We start from the raw sequence: 21,697 nt of genomic DNA, 5'->3' as shown, positions 1-21,697 counted from the left end.
TCTTGTAGGCGGCCTTTCTCTACTGCGATTATCTTCTCCTGGTCTCCATTCCATTAGCTTTCGTGTCCATCTTGAGTCCTTCAGCCTTGCAACGTGTCCTGCCCAGTTCCATTTGAGCTTGGTGACACCTTCCATAACATCTGTGATACTGGTTCTTTGTCTCAGATCTTTACTTCTTATTTTATCCCGTAGGGCTACGCCCAGCATGGATCTTTCCATACTCCTTTGAGCAACCCTCATTTTCGACGCTGTTGCCTTGGTTAGGGTCAGTGTTCCTGCTCCATATGTCATTACCGGTAGCACACATTGATCAAACACTTGTCTTTTTAAACTGATTGGTATACTGCTCCTAAATATGTCTCTCAGCGCTCTGTAGGCTGCTTAAGCAAGAGTTAATCTTCTTTTTATTTCACGTCTGGTTATCTCTGCCAATTCTAATTTCATGACCTAAGTAAATGTACTTTTCCACTAGTTCTACTTATTATAATAATAGGTAATTATGCACTTTCCTCTACAAAAACTTTAATTAGAAAGTTGGAAATTTCTAAAGATGGTTATAAGCTTAGAGATTTCACTAGTTACATTATTCTTACTTTTTCTAAATATATTTACATTTAAGAAACATTAAAAGAGGCAAACTTTAATTATTATTATATTCCCTGTTCCAGGTAAATTATTATAGATATATTTATTTTAAGACACAATTTTTAAAATATCTTTCTCCACGAAATATGAAATATCTACATGTTTATCCTGGTGTTGATTCGTTAAATTGATAAATGTGATTTCAATCAATTTCCGTCGCCGTTACGAAATCCCGCCGTTACGAAATGTCACCGTTACGAATTGTCCGCTACCATTTGTGAAGTTACCAACTGTTACTTTACAATATGTCTTGTCACGGTTACACCTACACTTAAAACCTGAGTTCAATTCATTCCTTATTTTTGTGTTGTAATTATTTGTTTTAAACATTCAATGATTTACACAAAATTGTAACAAATTTGAATATCATGGCGTTTGCCTTCTTTCATTAATATTGGCTCTTCAAGGTTTAGTTCACTCTTAACAGAATGTTAATGAAATAATGTTGCATGTCATAGTTGATACTAAACACATACACTTGGGACAAAAATCTGGAACAGAAAACTGTTATCGACATTGTTGTTTTTAGAACACCATCACGGGGACGAGGTTCAGTACAATACTCTGGTGCGGGTGATCAAATAACAAATAATGAAGTAATAGTGACTAACAATAGGGGTACACCACCAACGTGAGTACACTTAAATCACATTATAAAATACTGGGTGATACATAAAACCTGGGGATTATTTTACCTGCCAATTCTATAGAGAAACATATTAGTTTTTTGCTTGATAACTGAATATTTCTACGTACATATGTGCACCTAAACGTACATGGAAATGCAAAAATTTATGTCTTCTTTTAGTTACTTGAGTTATAATTTTCTTACATAAAATTTTCATGCTTCAGCACTCTTGCTGCCTTTACCCCCATGCTGAGTCAGCCTTCCTAACTACATTTTTCCAGAAGTTTTATCTTGGGTAATACTATTATCAAACGAATATCAGACGAATAACAGACAGCATTGACATGTCTAAATGCCAACAAAAAACCACCAAAAAGAAGCTAAATAAGATTCAACGACAAGCATGCTTAACCCATTAGCGGACACGTCTTCATCTGCACACACTTACAAAGGGAAATTACTGTCTGCAAATGAATACGTGTCCACGAATGTGTTAATCATAACAGGAGTGATGTCGAGTGCCCCAACCGTCTCCATGGTGGTCACTCTTGACCTCCCCCTATTACATAAATATAGTTGGGCAGAAGGCAATTGTGGGAAAATACAGAAGGAGCATAAAACGCCAGGAAGCAGGGTTAAAGGATCTCGGAATCAAATCTGAAGAGATAATAAAAAATCACCTAGAGTTGGAAATGGTCCAGATGCAATGCAACCTAAATATAGTTTCGAGCAGCCATTTCCATGGACAAATGGAAGTCCAACCGAATCTTATAATAGCAGATGAATGCTGGTATACAGGCGGTTTTAAAACCGATGAAGGAGTTCTGGTATACGAAAGAAAACGAAGGCTAAGCCTTAGTAAAAGTCTAGGTAATCACTTTTTCAAGCGAAAATCAATGCTATAGAGATGTGTCGGCAAGCGCATTTCTGTAGCATCACTTTAGCATCAGGTAGTGCCTCAAAGTCACTGCAATCGAATCAGATTACCTTTAAGTTAGTTTCGAGCTGTCTTCCGAATCTGATTCATATCGTCAAAAGTAACAAAGTAATTAAGTCTGGATTCCTGGACATACTGGTTTTGATGGAAACGAAAAATCGGACCTACTTGCCAGAGGGGGCACAAAATAAACATTTATGGGCCCGGAACCTGTCGTTGGCATGGCAGAACCAAAAGAAGAACAATATCGAACTTAATTGAGCGGGTAAAATGTAACTTCTGGTACGAGAAAATGGGCTCTCAAACATTCGAGGGCTTCTATACATGAACCTTCGAAGAGATCCAGGAAGCTAGTCGATTAACCACAATAGACCTCGTAGGTGGAGTGGAAGGGTAACCTAACCTAATTTTAATCTTCTCTACAGACATGTCCTGCCTAAGCATCTTCCATTAGGTCTTCTTTGATCTTCTTCTCTTACTGGTTGCAGAAACTTGAAAATCAGCAATTTTTCGTATTGGGTGATCAGCATCTTGACTTTGAACATGCTCTAGTATTGGCTCTCTCGTGTTGGCATCAATTGTCGCCGCTCCTAGACTTTCTCTATTAGATCCGTCTCAACTATTTTGCCATTCCATATCTCATTTTGGCCAATCCCATCATCATCAAAGACACCACAGCTCGTTATGAGCCTCAGCCTTCTTCAGAACAATCCTCCATTCACCCTTGTCTCTAGAAACTCTTCTCCATCTTCCCCTTCTTCGATCAAAAACGTTTCTGAGTGTTTTATCTTCCTCTCGCCTGATTACATGCTTTATCCACCTAAGGTATGCTAACTTCAGTCAGGTTAGCTGTAAGCACTTAAGCACTTCACTATACAACGTCAGATTCTCAGAAACTTCTATACAACTTATGTTGCAACACCTATTCTACAAACCTTCCTCTTTTATTTTTCCATATATTCTTGTTACGATTTTTTCGATCGAAACTTTTAAGCAGTACTTTTTCCTTCTGTGTAAGCGACCACTTATCTGCTCCATGCGTTAGCACTGATCTTATTAGTGTTTTATAGATGGTCACTTTATTTTTTCTGGGCAGTTTTGAGGCCATCTGTCTTCTCAAGCCTTAGTAATACTTACTGGAAAGTACTATTCTTCTTTTAATTTATTCATTTATTCATCTTACTTATCTTTATTTAACTGCAAGCTTAGGTATGTGCAAGGTCTCCATGCCTTATAGTTCTACATCATCAATTATTATTCTTCTAAGTGTTTTGTTGCTTGACCTAGTACAACACTAATATTTGATCTTTTGGGCATTTATATTTAGTCCCAGTCTCTGTGCAGATGCACTTAACGACTGAAATGCATCGGTCATAGACTCTGTAGACTATGATGATGTTAATTGATGATGTTAATGCCATCTGCATATTCGACAACTTGCACAGATTTGTTAAAGATGGTGATATTTGTGTTAATCTGGGACTCTCAAACTACCTTTCCTAGAGCAAGATTAAATAAAAGACACGACAGCCCATCACCCTGTCTTAGTCCATTTTTGCAATGGAAGGGTATTTGACACATCGTTCTGGATTATGATCATGGTCGCTTCCCCTGTGAGTGTAAGTTGAGTTAGTTGAATAAGTTGAAGCAGTATTTGGAATTCCAGCATAGCCAGGAGACGCAGACGTTTATGTCTATTAACTGAGTCGTATGCGGCTTTGAAATCCACGAATATAAGGTGGGTTTTTACAAGGATTTGGCTGACTGTAAAGATTTGGTCCGTTGTTGATTTATTAGCTCAAAAGCAGCACTGATGTCCTCCCCCCTAGGATTATATCTGTTATATTTGTAAATATTCTTTAATTAACTTTAAACACAATATAGGTACTATCGATTTCTGTAAGAAAATTATTGCTTAGCGTGTCAAAGTTGCATTGGACAAACTATAGCAATATGGAACATGTCCTTTAAGAAACAATTGTATTTGCTTAATGTGTAAAGAAATACTTAAACTATAACAAAACTACTGAACAATTTATTATTGTTACTCTCAGATAACTCACTTGACCTTCAGTCATTACGGAAAACTTTAATATTTTTCCCTATGGAACCTTCAGGTAAAATAATATTAATTATTTTAAATTGCCATTAATATGTATTTTGTCACTTGTTTACTTTAGTCGATCTAGACCAACTCTAAAACCCTCGACATCGATCGTATCCAAAGCTCAGGAATTTGTCGATGTCTATAAATATCCTCCAACTAGACCTGACCCAATTTATCCACAACCCCAAGTGGATAAGACGGCAGCAAAATGTCGCAAAGATGTTTGTTTGCTTCCCGACTGTAGCTGTGGTGGAAAGGATATTCCTGGTAAGTCCACTATATTTTCATATTATCATTTTGATGACAAGAAACTTTAAGGTTTATAATACATTTACTAAAAATATTGTTTCACAGCTGTTCATCTGTAACATAAGTTTATATATTCAGCGAGAGCGAGGTGGGGAGAGAAAGAGAGAGAGAGAGAGAGAGAGAGAGAGAGAGAGAGAGAGAGAGAGAGAGAGTGACAGGAAAAGAGAGTTAAAAATTTACAAAACTTGGCAACGTGGGTATGTATTACGCATTAAGGGTATTGTGTGTCGTATGCATAAAGTGAACAAAAGTAGGCATTTACGGTTCAATTTCTCCACCACCACACCTGCATTTCTCCATCAGCTGTATTACAATGAAAAGTGCATCTGTTGTTGATCTACCTTGCATAAATCTAAACTATTTATCGAATATTTTGGTTTCTTTACTTATCCGTTTATCAATTCATCATCATCATTAGCTATTCTCTTCATTGTCGGATGTAAGCCTCCCTTATGGGTGCCTATTAATTTCTGTTCGTTGTTTTTTGTATCCATTCGTGATCAGCTGGTCACTGTATCACTTTTGTATCCATTCGTGATCTGGAACAGATCATCTGGCTTGAGGTCAACCTCTACTTCTCTAATTTGCTCTTGATCGCCATTCAACAATTCGCTTCGTCCAATGTGTCCATTCTACATGTGACACATAGTTCCATTCAGTTCCATTTTAACGTTGCAACTTTTGTATTGCATCTGTTACTTTTGATCGTATTCTAATGTCTTAATTGGATTTGAGATGGCTGAGCTTAATGTTGAGCGTTCTCCTCTGAGTCACTAGAGGTTTGTGACCTATGTTGTTATTAAAAATCCATGTTTCAGTTCCATAGGTCAGAATCGGCAATACGTAGTGATCGAAAGTTTTTGCCTTTAAAGTATTTAGGGTAAGTTAGTTTTAAATACTGTTAAGCAAAAACGGCGGCGACACCCTCTTGAAACACATGCATAAACTGATAACTGCAATTTGGCAATAGAAAGAAACACCCACAGACTGGAAGTTGGGTGTACTGTGTCCTCTACACAAAAAGGGAGACATGATGGTGTGTGATAATTATAAAGGCATCACTCTACTCAATATGGCATATAAAGTGTTGTCCAACGTATTGTACAAAAGACTTCTCCCCTACGCTGAAGAAATAGTAGGAGGATATCAGTGCGGTTTTCTTCCTAATAAATCAACAACGGACCAGATATTTACAGTGAGGCAGATCCTTGAGAAAACCCTAGAGTTCGGCGTCGACACCCACCACATATTCGTGGACTTCAAAGCCGCATACGACTCAGTTAATAGAGGTCAACTTCTACTTGCTATGGTAGAATTTCAAATACCGCTTCAACTTGTCCAATTAACTGAACTTACGCTCACAGGAGCAGAGAGCATGGTAAAAATCCAAAACAATTTCTCAAGACCCTTCCATTGTAAAAATGGACTAAGACAGGGTGATGGACTATCGTGTCTCTTATTTAACCTGGCCTTGGAAAAAATAATTCGAGAGTCCCAAATTAATACGAATGGTACTATCTTTAACAAATCAGTACAAATTGTCGGATACGCAGATGACATAGACATCATAGATAGATCTAAAGAATCTCTGACTGAAGCATTTCGGTCGTTAAGAGCATCTGCACAGAGAATGGGGCTAAATATAAATGTTCAAAAGACCAAATATATGTGTTGCACTAGGTCAAGCAACCCGACACCTACAAGAATAATAATTGACGACCTAGAACTAGAAGGTGTCGACACCTTCATATACTTAGGCTCGCTGCTAAATAGAGATAACAATGTCAGTGAAGAAATTAAAAGAAGAATAGTGCTCGCCAATAAGTGCTACTATGGCTTAAGAAGACAGATGTCATCAAAAATACCTAGAAAAATTAAATTGATTGTCTACAAAACACTAATAAGACCAGTGCTAACATATGGCTCAGAAACTTGGTCACTTACTCAGAATGACCAAGAACTGCTCAAACGTTTTGAGCGAAAAATCCTAAGACGAATATATGGTGGCATAAAAGAACAAGGCAGAAACTTTGAGGCGCAGGCGTTACAACTTTGAGTTGTATAGAAATTTTGGAGAACCTGACGTTGTACAATTCATTAAGGTAGCACGCCTTAGATGTATAGGTCATGTAATCAGGCGAGAGGAAGATGCCGCAGTCCGAAAAGTTTTTGACCGAAGAGGGCGGATAGGACAACGAGCAAGAGAAAGACCGAGACTTAGGTACCAAGACAACATAGAAACTGATTTAAAATCTATTGGAATTAGAGCATGGAGAAGAGTTGCCAGAGACAGGGGCGAATGGAGGATTGTTCTGAAGAAGGCTTTGGCTCATAAAGAGCTGTAACGCCACTGATGATGATGATGATGATGATGATGATAATGAAGCAAAAACATAATAATTATATTACTTGGTTGCCTATTCCTATTGAACGGAGTCCTGGACACTCAACATAACGCTGATGTTTAAGTCAGAAAAGCCTTTGAACTCTGGCTTTATAGAAGAATCTTGAAAATACCTTGGACAACCCACACCATCAACGAAAATGGTCTGAGGAGAATAGATGGGGTGCTGCTGAAGATCATCAAAGTTAGAAAAGTTAGCTACCTGGGACACATAATAAGAAACGAAAAGTACCGCCTCGCCCAACTGGTCGTCCAGGTATGATTGAAGGAAAACGAGGTCCCGGTAGGCGCCAGATTTCATGGCTTAGAAACATTAGAGACTGGACCGGCCTTGATTCAACATATTTGTTTAGAAACGCATTGGACAGAGACATATTTGTCAGTGTAGTCGCTAACCTCCACTAAACGAGACAGCACCACAAGAAGAAGGTTGCCTATTCTTCTTCTTCTTCTTTTTGTATAGACATGACTCTGTCTGTTTTTTCAATGTGCCTCTAGTAAGTTGTCGTTCCATGGTTTTCGTGGTCTTCCCACTGATCGTATTCCTATTGGGGAACCGCCTCTCGCTGTCCTGACTACCCTATTTGTTGTCATTCAGCTTATGTGGTCATTCCATTCTTTGTGGTTCCTTCTGGTTGCCTACTCGGGCGTTAAAATCCCCCAGTTTTATCATCTTTCCTCTAACTTGATCTACTACTTTTGTTGTAATTCGTTCCAAAATATTTCCTTTGTTATTTGAGGCAGGTTATTTTCTGGGCCGTATACTCCGATTATGTTCAGGTCTTCCTTGTCCATTCTTATCTTAGCTGTTACAATCCTTTCTGATACGTATCTCTTTGATGTGATTTTGGTATATTCGGTGTATTAGTAGAGGAAAGTAACCAAATATGGAATAGTGCCCTAATATGGAATTCCTTGATTTCTCCGAAAATATTAGTTGGAAGCGCACTACAAGACCATCCTCTATTTCAGTCGCTCTCTTTATTATCGTATTCACACCTCTGTGTCAGATGCGCGAACGATACGTGTCTGACAGGCGCGTTTTGTTTTATCGGCTCGCAGAAAATTTCAAAGGAAATAAATATATTCAACGAGTATTATTGGTTATTATGCAGACTTGTTATGCTATTGCGTATATCAATAATACCTTTATTTTGATATTTTATGACCTTCTGTAATTAAAACATTACGACTTGAAAAAATGTTGATACTAGTTTGAACTAATGTACAAATCCAAATATGGATAGTCGTTGGTGCCTAATTATGGAATAGCGGATTAAGTGTAAGTGGGCTCATTATGATTGTGCTGGTCCAGAGTTTCATACATGGATCTGTGATGTCTGCAAGTGAATTAAGCTACTTCTTTCATTTTTCACAATTTTCTTATTTAAATTTATTTGATCTCAGATGTTTATGTCTATTTTTGTTATTGATATGTTGGTTTATGTCTATATTCCATATATGGGTACCTATTCCATATTTGGTTACTCATTTGTGATTTTGTTTTTTTGATCGATTTTTTTTGTTAATTAAGATATTTAATAGAAGGTTTTTAATTACTACATAAAAATGTATGTGTCACAACATTAAATTGTTTTCATTTCTATAATGGTATTATTTTATATCCCCAAAACAAAATGGTATTCCATAATTGGCGACTTTCCTCTAAGGCTACACCTTCTTTGGCGCCCTTCACGATTCTTTAGCTCCTTCACTATAGATTCATTATAGAAAGAGATGAACGAACTAATAAAAACGAAACGTATCCAGAATGAAACTTGGGAAGACTATTTTCGATCTCTGTTTGCTAAAGGTGACGATAACGAACCACCAACACCTGAAGTGACAACAAACGAAGAAATAAACATTGAAGAAGCAGAGGTAACAGAGGAAGGAAGCATTAAGGAAATTAAAAAATAGAAAATCACCAGGAGAGGACAGAATATCGAATGAACTCCTAAAGTACGGAGGACAAGATCTGAACAAATAACTATTAAAACTAATCCAAAAAATAATAGAACAAAACAGAATACCACACGAATGGAGACCAAGCATGCTAATACATCTCTTCAAAAAGGGAGAAAAATCGGACCCGGAGAATTACAATGGAATTAATTTATTAAACACAACACTAAAATTAACGACCAAAGTGATAACAAACAAACTGAATACAATTTAGCAGAAGAACAATAAGGTTTTAGGTCGGGAATATCATGCTTCGACGCTATATTTATAATGAGGCAGGTTCAAGAGAAATCTTTAGAATACAACAAACCGGCATACTTACGTTTCGTCGACCTTAAAAAGGCATTTGATAGGGTCAAATTAAAAGACGTTATCCATTTATTGTGCGCAAGAGAGGTACCTTCAGGAATAATTAAAACGATCGAAAATATCTACCAGAACAACACAATAAGAGTAAAAGTAGAGGAATAACTAGTTGACCCAATTGAAGCCGGCAATGGGATAAGACAGGGAGACTCCCTGAGTCCTCTATTATTCAATCTGATCATGGATGAAATAATAAAAAAAGTAAGACCAAAAAAAGGATGTCAAATGGGAGAAGAACAACTTAAAATAATCTGGTATGAAGACGACGCAATACTAATCTCTCAAGGTAAGATGATTTACAACGTATGCTGCACCAATTTAATATAACCGCTAGAAAATTTAACGTTAATTTAATGTTAATTTCTCCAAAAAAGACTAAATGGGTCAGATAATAGAACAAGTCATGGAGTTTAAATATCTGGGCATCACACTATCTAGCTACGGAAAGCTCGAAACCGAAGTGGAAGATCAAATGAATAAAGCAAACAGAGCCACAGGCTGCCTGAATGACACAATATGGAGAAATAAAAATATCAGAAAAGAAGTGAAAGGCAGAATTTACAAAACAGTCATCAGACCAATAATGACATACGAGGCAGAAACATGACCTGATACAGAAAGGGCAAAAAGAATGCTAGAGACAGCCGAGATGAAAACACTTCGAAAAATCGATGGTAAGACACTATGAGATAGAGCTAGAAGTGCAATGAATGACAACTTACTGGAGGCACATTGAAAAACAGAGTCATGTCTACACAAAAAGAAGAAGAAAAAAAAACACTATAGATTACTATATATTCACCTAATTTTGATTCTTCGTTACCTTTCTTTTTTGTTTCCTGTAGAATGCATATGTCTATTTGTTTCTCTTTCTTATGTTATTTCTTGGTCTCCAGTATTGAGTGATCTGATCTTCCATGTAGTCATTCTCTTTTGGTTTTTGGATATTCTTCTAGTGTGCCTATTTCTTGCCGTGGTCGTCTTCATATTATTAATCCTGCTCCGAGGCTTCACATTGTTTCTTTGAGCAGTATTCGTATGTTACGATTGGTTTGGTTGCTAACCTTGCCAATCACCTTCTACATTGTATCTGGGCTTGGAACTGGCATTGGTAATCTCAGAGCTCATGTGATCATGTGGTAATAACTCTTTCTCAGATGGTTTTATTGCTTTTGCTAAATGCCAAATAAGTTTAAAAGTTTCCAGTTGGTTCTTTATAATAATTAAAACCAAATCGGATACAGTGCTTTTGGCCTAAGTATACATACATTTTTTCATAATTTCAAAGTGTCAACCTATATACGTAACTTACTAGTTTATATTTAATAGGTAATTCAAGATTTATTATAAGTAGTTACGAGGATCTAACAAAATATTGCTGATTTTATTATTAGCAATATTAATTCTTTATTAAATAGGAAATATTTCCGTGGAGGAGGTCCCGCAGATCGTGCTGATGACTTTCGATGATGCAGTCAATGACTTAAATAAACCATATTATATTGATATATTTGAAAGCGGTCGCAAGAATCCAAATGGCTGCCCAATAAGTGCCACCTTTTACGTATCTCACGAATGGACCGATTACAGCCAAGTTCAAAATCTGTATGCAGATGGTCATGAGATGGCTTCCCATACGGTTTCGTAAGTGGCCTCAATTTATGGAACGGGGCTGGAACTCATTTCAACTTTTCTCTGTGTTTGCTTTATTTTTTCTTAACAAAATTGTATTCTAACTTATTTCTTTTCTATGCTACTAACCAATAGGTGACCTCCCTGTGGAGCAAATACCCCAAATAGTGTTATTGACCTTCGACGATTCGGTTAACGACTTGAACAAAGGTTTATACCAAGATTTGTTCGAGAAGGGAAGAACCAACCCCAACGGATGTCCAATATCTGCAACTTTCTACGTCTCCCACGAGTGGACTGATTACAGTCAAGTCCAGAACTTGTATTCAGATGGTCACGAACTTGCTTCTCACACCGTATCGTAAGTCTTTTTAACGTTTCTGCACTTACAAATTATTCAATTGCACTCTTAATCTTTTCTGCAAAACCTTTCACTTTTCATGTGCTTTCTAATGCGAAAATGCTTTTACTTGAGCTTATAAACGTTTTTCTACAGTCACAGCTTTGGTGAACAATTCTCTCAAAAGAAGTGGACCAGAGAAGTAGCTGGGCAAAGAGAAATTCTTGCTGCATATGGTGGTGTTCATCTTGAAGACGTTAGAGGAATGAGAGCACCGTTCTTGTCGGTAAGTTTGCTTTGCGTAATGTAATATAGCTGCCAAGGAAATGAAAAAATGGTATGTCAAAGTGTGTAAAATGTGTTTACTTCCTTACCAACAGAAAAAAAAAACAGGAAAAAACGGCCACAAAAACGTTACAAACATATTAAAACTTTTTTCATGGCGTGGGTATATTACCCAACCATCTTGGTCGAGGAGAAACAGCTAACTGAAGTATTTTTACTACATTTTACATAATTTGACATACTATTTTTTCACTTATTGAGTGACTTAATAATGGAAATTATTTTATGCGGGATGATTATATTAGCTCTACAATTTTCCATATAGCAGCATGAGATAACCTGTCACAGGCACGTTCGAGATCAACAAAAACCATGTATAGGGGTATTTTCCATTAAACCGATTGTTCCATTATTACCCTCACAGTATTAATGTTGTCTATGCAGGAGGATTCTGGTCTAAAACCTGCTTGATTAGCTAAAAATTCAACCTTGTTTGTTAATCGTTTAAGTATGACGGTAGTGAAAATTGTATGTATGTTATTCCTCTTTAATTTTTGCACAGTGTGAAGTTTCCCTTTTTTGGAAGCTTAATTTTGATTTTTAATTTAAGCTCTTTAATTTAAGCTTAATTTTTTGAAGCTTACCTTTTTTCCAGACCGCTGGAATGCGGTTTGTTTTCCACACCTCTCGGATTATGGGAAGCAAAAGTTCAGCGGTTAGATGGGGATCAGTTTTAAGTATTTCGGCAGCAATATTATCGATTCCCAGGATCTGTTATTTCTCACAGATTTGATAGCTCTTATTATCTCCGTTATGGAAGGGGACTCGCAATATATATGCAAGTCTATATTCTGCGGGTTTTCGACAATTTCATTTTCGCCAATGTAACAAAATATTACTTTGCAGTAGCATTTGTAGAAAGAAAATGATAAGATGAAAGGAGTAAGTGGGATGAACTGATAATAGAAGTATGGAGAGACAAATGCAAACTGAAAGGAGTTGTCTAGCAAGAGATGCAAGAGAACGACAACTTGGCACTCAAGGATGGATGGGCCCTGGTAATTTGCATGCCTGTCGAAGACGGTAGCTCAAAGTAGATAGTGATGATAACTAAGAAGGGAAATATTAAGATAAGAAAAGATGCTCAGAAAATAGATAGAATAAATATAATAATATAGTAAAAATAGAAGAATATAGGAGATAAATTAAATAGACTAAATTATGGGCGCCAGAAGATGGAATCAACCAATCTCCCAGGTATCTTACACTGCTGTCAAATATTAAATATATTAAATCAATAAGTATATGTAAATATAAAAGAATAATAAGAAATGATATGCAAGATAAATAAACATTTATTAAAGATAACTACTAGATTTTTGACAATCACTGAGTTAAACAATGCATATACAGTGACTCTAACATGACAAAAGTTATCGTTAAACATGATATACAATATAACAACAGTCCTGTTATACACTGTGTCCGTAAAGTATGGAACAAATTATTTTTTAGCTAAACAAAGCATTTTAAGAAATAATCCTGAAACACGTCGATTTTTGATTTTAATTTACCGTATTTTAAAATATTATTCTAATATACAGTGTGAATTGCTTTCGAGTAATGACGTCACCGTCATTTTTTTTAATGGAACACCCCCATTTTGTCTCAATTTTCGGATTACTCTAGCTGAGTTGATTCCAAAAATGTATCACATGTTGATTCAAATTGGTACAGGGTGTACAAAAATACAATAGTTTTGTGTGTGTTCATAAAGTAACGCGTTAGTTAAATTAACAATATTATCAAAAATACTTATTGTCTAGCGGACAGAATATGATGAAATACATGACTTTATAAATGTTCGACCTGCAGCCCTTGCTGTATTTGACAGGAACCCAAACGTTGTACAAATTCTTGTTGAACCTTGTTTATTGTGTCTTGAGAAATATTGTTTATTGCTGTCCGAATTCTCTGTTTTAATTCTTGAATATTTGCTGGTTTCGTTTGATACACAACATTCTTCAGATGGCCCCACATAAAATAATCCAAAGGATTAAAATCTGGTGACCTCGCTGGCCATTCAATAGGTCCACGTCTACCAATCCACCTATTCGGAAAAATTTCATCTAGGTACCTTCTAACATCTGCAGCATAATGTGGAGGTGCACCATCCTGTTGAAACCATAAACTTTCATCAAAACCTACAGGATTACGTCTGCTGGAATACCCCCTTAAAAACTCAAGGTACGTTGCCTCGCTTAAATTACCTTCGATAAAGTAGGGCCGATGATTCGATTTCTTACAATTCCTGCACATACATTTACCTTTTGCGAGTATTGTGTATGATGCTCACGCATCCAGTGGGGGTTTTCTTTTGCCTAGTATCTACAATTCTGACGGTTAACCTCGCCATTTAACGTGAAAGTGGCCTCATCAGAAAAATAATGTTTGGTACCAAGAGAGGGTCTCGGTGGCAGTTATCCATCATTGCTTCGCAGAATTGAATTCTTCTATCGGGATCATCTTCGTTTAATGTCTGCACAAGTTTGATTTTATAAGGATGCCATTTTTCGAGCTTTAATAGTTTGTGTACTGTTTTTTGATAACACCGATATCTCGACTAACTTTACGCACAGAAGTGTGCGCATCTTCTTCAAAACTAAGTAAAACATCTAATGCTGTATCAGAATTTGCAGAGGGACGACCTGATTTCCGTGCAATTTCAACCGCACCAGTTTCTCAAAATTTCTTTTCAATCTTACTGACTGTTGAACGCGTTATAGGTCTTTCTGGATATTTATCATTAAACAAATTGCACACTTCCATCTGAGTTCGCGATCTGTCTCCATACCAAATCATCTTAAGTATTTCAATTCTTTGCTTTACACTTAACTCCATTTCTACTTCAAATTAAATCTAAGCAATAATTAAAACATTCACAAATACCAAAAATATTGAAGTACTAAACTGTCACTGAACATCAATAAAATACTAAACAAATAATGACATTTAACAAAAACATAGCCTACTATGTTTTTTTTAAATTGATAAGAAATAATTTCTTTCATATTCTGCCCGCTAGACAATAAGTATTTTTGATATTGTTAATTTAACTAACGCGTTACTTTATGAGCACACACAAAACTATTGTATTTTTGTCCACCCTGTACCAATTTGAATCAACATGTGATACATTTTTGGAATCAACTCAGCTAGAGTAATCCGAAAATTGAGACAAAATGGGATGTTCCATTTAAAAAAAATGACGGTGACGTCATTACTCGAAAGTAATTCACCCAGTATATTAGAACATTATTTTAAAATACGGTAAATTAAAATCAAAAATCGACGTGTTTTAGGATTATTTCTAAAAATGGTCTGTTTAGCTAAAAAAGAATTTGTTCCATACTTTACGGACACAGTGTATGTATGTACAAAGTTATATACCTCTTACTTATACAGTATGTCTCTGTAAGTTGTATCCATATGGAAAACTTTTTTATTATTAATTTTACGAAAAAAAGTTATTCTTTATAAAAAGCTCTGCATGGTCCAAAACTTAAGATTTAACCATCAAGTATCACATTTTTTGAATATTATACGAGGTATGTCAAAAAGTTTGAATTTCACTCAGGAGTAAAGTAGCTTTATTTTTCACAATATTGAAAATTGCTATTATGAAAAGTTGTTTGGAATTAAAAACTGTATTCTAGTATGCAATTACATCCTTCTAATTGAAAATTTTTTTTTGAAAAATTATGGATAACTAACATTATTTTCAGTTATTTTAATTCAGATAACTCTTTTATTATTAATTTTACGAAAAAAGGTGATTCTTAATAAAAAGTTCTGCATGGTCAAAAATCTAAAATACAACCATCTTATGTCATATTTTATCAATTTTATACGAGGTATGTCAAAAAATATGAATTTCGCTCAAGAGTAAAATACGTTTATTTTTCACAAAATGGAAAATTGTTATTATGAAAAGTTATTTAGAATTAAAAACTATGTTTCAGTATGTAATTACATCCTTCTAATTGAAATATTCTGAACTATAAATTTACTTTACTTTTGATCTAAATTTATCTTTTTTGACATACCTCGTATAAAATTGTTAAAATTTGATAAAAGATGGTTGTATTTTAAGTTTTAGACCATCCAGAACTTTTTATTAAGAATCACTTTTTTTCGTAAAATTAATAATAAAAGAGTTATCAGAATTGAAATAACTGAAAAATTAATGATAGTTATCAATAATTAAAAAAAATTTCAATTAGAAGGATGTAATTGCATATTAGAATATAGTTTTTAATTCCAAACAACTTTTCATAATAGCAATTTCCAATATTACGAAAAATAAAGCTACTTTACTCTTGAGTGAAATTCAAACTTTTTGACATACCTCGTATATTATTCAAAAAATTTGATATTTGATGGTTAAATCGTAGGTTTTGGACCATGCAGAGCTTTTTATAAAGAATAACTTTTTTTCGTAAAATTAATAATAAAAAAGTTTTCCATGTGGATACAACTTACAGGGACATACTGTATATAGGGTACAACTCACATGAGACTACCAAATGGTTATAGTACGCTTACTACGTACGCTACGTGCAACTAAATTAAACCCGACAAATTAAACCCGACAAACCCGCCAGTGAAACGAAAAAAGCGATGGACTACCCCAGCTAATTGAAGTAATATTCGAAAATATTAGCTTAGCTTAGCTCAGTCTCTCAAGTTGTGTGTTCGTCTTGTCCTAATCTTAGAAATGAACTATGAAAATTCGGAATGGAAGCCAACAAAACAGTATTTTTAACTAATAATGTTTATTGTTCAATAAAGATATAATAAAAATATGACTTGTAAAATGCATTAACAAATATATTAAAATTCTTGCCAAACACTAACAATTCTGGATTATACTTATGGCTTTTGGTATCTGATGGTAACTTCTTGATGTCGAATGGTACTGCTGTAGACTTCTTATAGACCTAGGCAGATGTTAGGCCCTAGGTCCCTGCAGCTGAAGATGTTGGATGCTGTAGTCTGGATGTCATGATCTCACGTTGTTACTTCGCCGTAGTTCCATCACCGGTGAGGTTGGCTTGAAGCTGGAGGCTCCCAGAGGGAGAAAATTTATTCTTATCCCAAAAACCCAAGAGAGTTGATTGTTGAAATAAAAATGTTTTAAATTTCTAACTTGGTAGTCAACGTTGGCATAAGATGGTTGATTAAGTTTCCTGGTAGAGTTTCACCATGTTCCCGGAGGTTATATCTTTTAACATCGACGTTTAGCCTATCCAATATTACTATGACATGATGTAGATTGAATTATAATTTCAACCATTGTTTGGTTCTGGGGCTATTTAGCAAGTATTCGAATTCACTAATGATGGACTTATAGGTCCGAAAACGTTCTAAATTGGACACATTTTATTCAATCCATTGGGATTGTTAAAATTTTTAATAAATATACCAATTGCATAGAAGTGGTTTTTACTTCATGCTAGAGTTTTTTAACTGTATGGTATACAGCCAACCTAGGGAACTACCCTTTTTAATTTCATTTGCGTTATCCCCGGGCGTGCCTAGCATGTCCTAAAAAATGCTCTTTCCATCTCTCTACTTGGTCATATGTTGTAGTAAGTAATTCGCTTGTCTTGGATCTTACAATGTTCGAAAAGTTGGGCAGCCTCATTTTATTTTGTTGTGTTGTGCAGCTGTTTCTGCTTGTTTTGCCAGTTCTTCAGCCCGCCTTCTTTGTCTCTTCTTGCATTCCTTTTAACTGTTTTATTTAGTGTTTGTTATTCTTGTTGTCGGTTCTCTCTTCCTTCTACAGGTATTGCTTGCAAGATATCTTTTTTTCGTTGTTTTCTTTCCTCGATAAGATTCCAAATTTCATATTATATCCATTCCTTTCTATCTTTCTCTTTTTTACCCAGTTTGTCTTCAGCTATTTCTGTCAAAACATCTGCCAAATCTTCCCATCTATTTACTTGCTTTCTTCTCTGGTTTTTAGTTGAAGCTTCTTTAGTCCAGGGCGCATCTGTTTTGAAATGGACGTTGAGAGGTGACTCAAATTTTTTTGCAGAAATTGCTTGAAAATAACTCAAATAATATTATTTGAGTTATCCTCCCGATCAAAATGGTCCGGAACATTGTTTAAATAATCAAAATGTCAAAATATGAAGGAAAAATTCGATTTTTTTATTGGTTTTTTGATTATAACTTTAAAACTATTCATTTCTGAGAAAAGTTGTACTAACATAAAAGTTACATAATTAAATTTCCTACAATATAGAATTGGTTAAAAATTTAAAAAATAGTCACACTGGTTGCAAAATAGCCATAATTGCGAAAAAAAAAACATACAAAAACAAGTACTCGCATTTTACGTTTTTCAACCATTTACGCTCCACTTATGACCTTCATATTTTACCCAGAAAAACTTTATGATACAGTAAAACAATACTGGAAATTTCATTAAGATCAGTTCAATAGATTTTGCAAAATAAATTTTGCAATCCAGCTTTCGCAAAAAAAATTCATTTTGTCAAAATGTCACTGAAAATAAAGCAGAGAGCAAGTTGAATTTTTTTTTGCTTATAGAGGTGTACTGTACCTTTCATCTGCAATTTGCAAAATTAAAATCGATTAATTATCACGGCGTCAGGAAATTTTTTAAATAAACATTAATTTTTGGTGCTACGCGCAGGACAGCGGTGTTCGATTCACACAAGTTGATTTCCACCAAAATTTCTTCCAATCTTTATCTAATATATTATTTTCTTACTCTATATTTTGTTGTATTTTAATATTGTAATTCTACAAAAATCAAACTAATTTTATTATTGTTTTTGAAATATTGTTTAAACAATTGCATATGTCTAAAAATAATAAACTTTTATTCTCTAAGTTAGAATATATGAACAAAGAAAGTTTTTGCTACAAAAAGTGTTATTTCAAAAGATAGAGTATGTGTTTTTATTTTGCAATAAACAAATTTATTTATTTATATCGATATGTAATAAAAATTAAAATGTATCAATATTGATCAAAGTCATTGGAATGCCCAATCAGAGCAAACTAGCAGCTGTCCTACGCGTAGCACCAATAATTAATGTTTATTTAAAAAAATTCCTGACACCGTGGTAGTTAATCGATTTTAATTTTACAAATTGCAAATGAGAGTTACAGTACACTTCTATAAGCAAAAAAAAAGCAACCTGCTATCTGCCTTATTTTCAGTCCTGTAACATTTTTAAAAAATGATTTTTTTTGCGAAAGCTGGATTGCAAAATTTATTTTGTAAAATCTATTAAACCGATCTTAATGAAATTTACAGTATTGTTTTACTGTATCATAAAGTTTTTCTGGGGGAAATATGAACTTCCTAAGTATAGCATAAATTGTTGAGAAACGTAAAGTTCGAATACTTGTTTTTGTATGGTTTTTTTCGCAATTATTGCTATTTTGCAACAAGGGTGACTATTTTTTAAATTTTTAACCAATTCTATGTTGCAGAAAATTTAATTAAACAACTTTTATGTCAGTAAAACTTTTCTCGGAAATGAATACTTTTAAAGTTATAATCAAAAAACCAAGAAAAAAATCGAATTTTTCCTTAATTTTTTGACATTTTCATTATTTAAACAATGTTCCGGACCTTTTTGAGAGGATAACTCAAATATTATTATTTGAGTTATTTTCAAGCAATTTCTGCAAAAAAATTTGAGTCACCTCTCAACGTCCAAATGTACTAATATTTTTACAGATGCGCCCTGGTCTACTTCCTAAACACGTGTCTTCCTGGGACCGTTTTTAACTTGTCTAGATTGTATGTCGGTCTGTTGATGTTTCTCGTGATTTTGTTTTTTGCCATCTTGATTTTAATGGTACCAATTACGAGATGGTGGTCACTTGCGATATCCGCTCCTCTTTTATTAAATACATCAAGAAGAGACGATCTCCATCTTTTTGATATGGCGATGTAGTCTATTTAATTTTTTCTTATATGACCTGGTGCAGTCCATGTTGCCTTGTGAATATTTTTATGTGGGAAGATGGTTCCACGAATAACTAAACGATGATTGGAACAAAAATTTGTAAAACGCTCTCCGTTTTCATTCATCACTCCCAGGCCATGTTTGCCCATTACAGTTTCTAAATTAATCTTCTCCAACTTTAGCGTTCATATCGCCCATCACTATTAGGATATCGACTTGGTTTACTTGTTGGGTCGTTTGTTCTAGTTGTTCGTAAAAAATGTCTCTATCTTCGTGGACAGATGTGTTCGTAGAAGCACAGCACTGAATAACTGTTATCTTACGGTATCTGGTATAAAATCTGGCAGTCATAATTCTATCATTAATGGGTTTCCATGAAATCAGGCTTTTTTTGCTAATCTGCTGAGTAGAAGATCCACTCCGCTCTCGTGGTTTCCATTTTCTTTACCACTACATAAAAGAAGTTCTCCTGTTGGAGTATGGTGTTCACCATTGCTAAACCATCGTACTTCCGATAGACCAACTAAGCTAAATTTATATATATTTAGTTATTTTACTGCTTGATCCAGTTTAGAAATCCGATACAGAGTTTTAACATTCCAGCAACCAAATCATGTCCGTGTTTTCGGTGATGCCAGATCGTCAACATTTGATCCGTCCGAATTGTTTCTACCAAAGTTTCAGTAATAAGATAAAATTTAAAATAGGTAGGTTATTGGCCTTTCGCACCCGGGTCTGGTACCGGAGCTGCCGACTGTAGCTTTCAGACAAGCCTTAGGGGGTAGTGGTCCTGGAGGTAGCAACAATATTTCGGTCGTGCGCGGTGTTAATGTTATACCCCCCATACTCGGTCGTGTGGGGGGACAATATAGGGAAGGAATTTAGGGTTTGGGTAGGATAACATTGGGTTTGGGCCTGGGTTCCCCTAAGTTGGGAGTGGAGGAAAAACCAGGAGCTCGCGTGGGCAGGGACACTACCTCCCTGACGTAAGTCTATACCCCTCTATGATCCTACCCGCTACCACCGATTCCGTCTTGAGATGTATTTAAAATCCGAGGATCAATAATTTATATACAAAGAGCATTTTTTATCACCCCATTACCAAAATTTTTGTTGTTTTGAATTTAACAATCTTAATTGCTTTAAGGTTGGAGGAAACAAGATGTTCAAAATGTTATACGACTCCAACTTCACTTATGACTCTTCCTTGCCTGTCTATGAGAATAAACCACCTAGTTGGCCTTACACTTTGGACTACAAACTTTTCCACGACTGTATGATTCCTCCCTGTCCCACTCGCTCTTATCCTGGAGTATGGGAAGTACCTATGGTTATGTGGCAGGATCTGAACGGAGGAAGGTGCTCAATGGGAGACGCTTGCAGTAATCCACCAGATGCTGATGGTGTGTTCAAAATGTTAACGAAAAATTTCATGAGGCATTACACCACTAACAGGTTAGTAGAGTCCAGGCTGGTTTCAAAATTGTTAGAGTCTATTGTTTACTAAATTATTGTTCAATTTTTAGGGCACCATTTGGTTTGTTCTATCACGCTGCTTGGTTTACTCAACCTCATCACAAAGAAGGATTTATTAATTTCATAGACAGTATTTTGGCCAAGAATGACGTATGGTTCCTTACAAATTGGCAAGCTATTCAATGGGTTAGAGATCCAACACCCATGTCAAGAATTGGATCTTTCCAACCATTCCAATGCAATTACCAGGTAAGTTGAACATTATTTCCAACTACAGTAATCTGTAATACCAGAAGAACATAGAATATAAACGATCATAATTTTGAGGTGGTCAAAGAATTCAAATACAGTGGAACCCCGATAACCTGGAAGTCCGGCTAACCCGGACCGATTTTCATCAGATAAACATTTTGATTTTCAGTACATATTTTGTATTTTGACAATGACACCCGTTCTGGGCGTCGAAATGTTATTAAAATTATTTTTTTAATTTAATTGTGGCTTATTTCCCATCAAAATAATTAATTATCAGATAAACATTTCAACAATAAAAATGTATGTATGTAATATAATATTTGAGAGATAATG

The 21,697-nt window shown here is 35.1% G+C and overlaps 1 protein-coding gene across 7 annotated transcripts in view; it reads left to right on the top strand.

The window, feature by feature from the left end:
* LOC114335194 (mucin-5AC) overlaps positions 1-21,697 on the top strand; it is a 436,134-nt gene that overhangs the window by 403,753 nt on the left and 10,684 nt on the right. For 4 of the 7 annotated variants that reach the window (XM_050663154.1, XM_028285389.2, XM_028285391.2 and 1 more), the window contains 6 exons: positions 1,175-1,276; positions 4,391-4,584; positions 11,129-11,354; positions 11,490-11,619; positions 20,781-21,088; positions 21,160-21,358. In XM_050663154.1, the coding sequence (XP_050519111.1) occupies positions 1,175-1,276; positions 4,391-4,584; positions 11,129-11,354; positions 11,490-11,619; positions 20,781-21,088; positions 21,160-21,358 (1,159 nt within the window). Of the gene's footprint in view, positions 1-1,174; positions 1,277-4,390; positions 4,585-10,779; positions 11,006-11,128; positions 11,355-11,489; positions 11,620-20,780; positions 21,089-21,159; positions 21,359-21,697 lie in introns of all 7 variants that reach the window. The other 3 variants (XM_050663155.1, XM_028285392.2, XM_028285390.2) reach the window with 1 other exon arrangement.

The sequence above is a fragment of the Diabrotica virgifera genome, chromosome 10, assembly GCF_917563875.1.
Source record: "Diabrotica virgifera virgifera chromosome 10, PGI_DIABVI_V3a".
NCBI lineage: Eukaryota > Metazoa > Arthropoda > Insecta > Coleoptera > Chrysomelidae > Diabrotica > Diabrotica virgifera.
The sequence above is the reverse complement of the archived record's forward strand: the minus strand, read 5'-3'. Positions and strand labels throughout refer to the sequence as shown.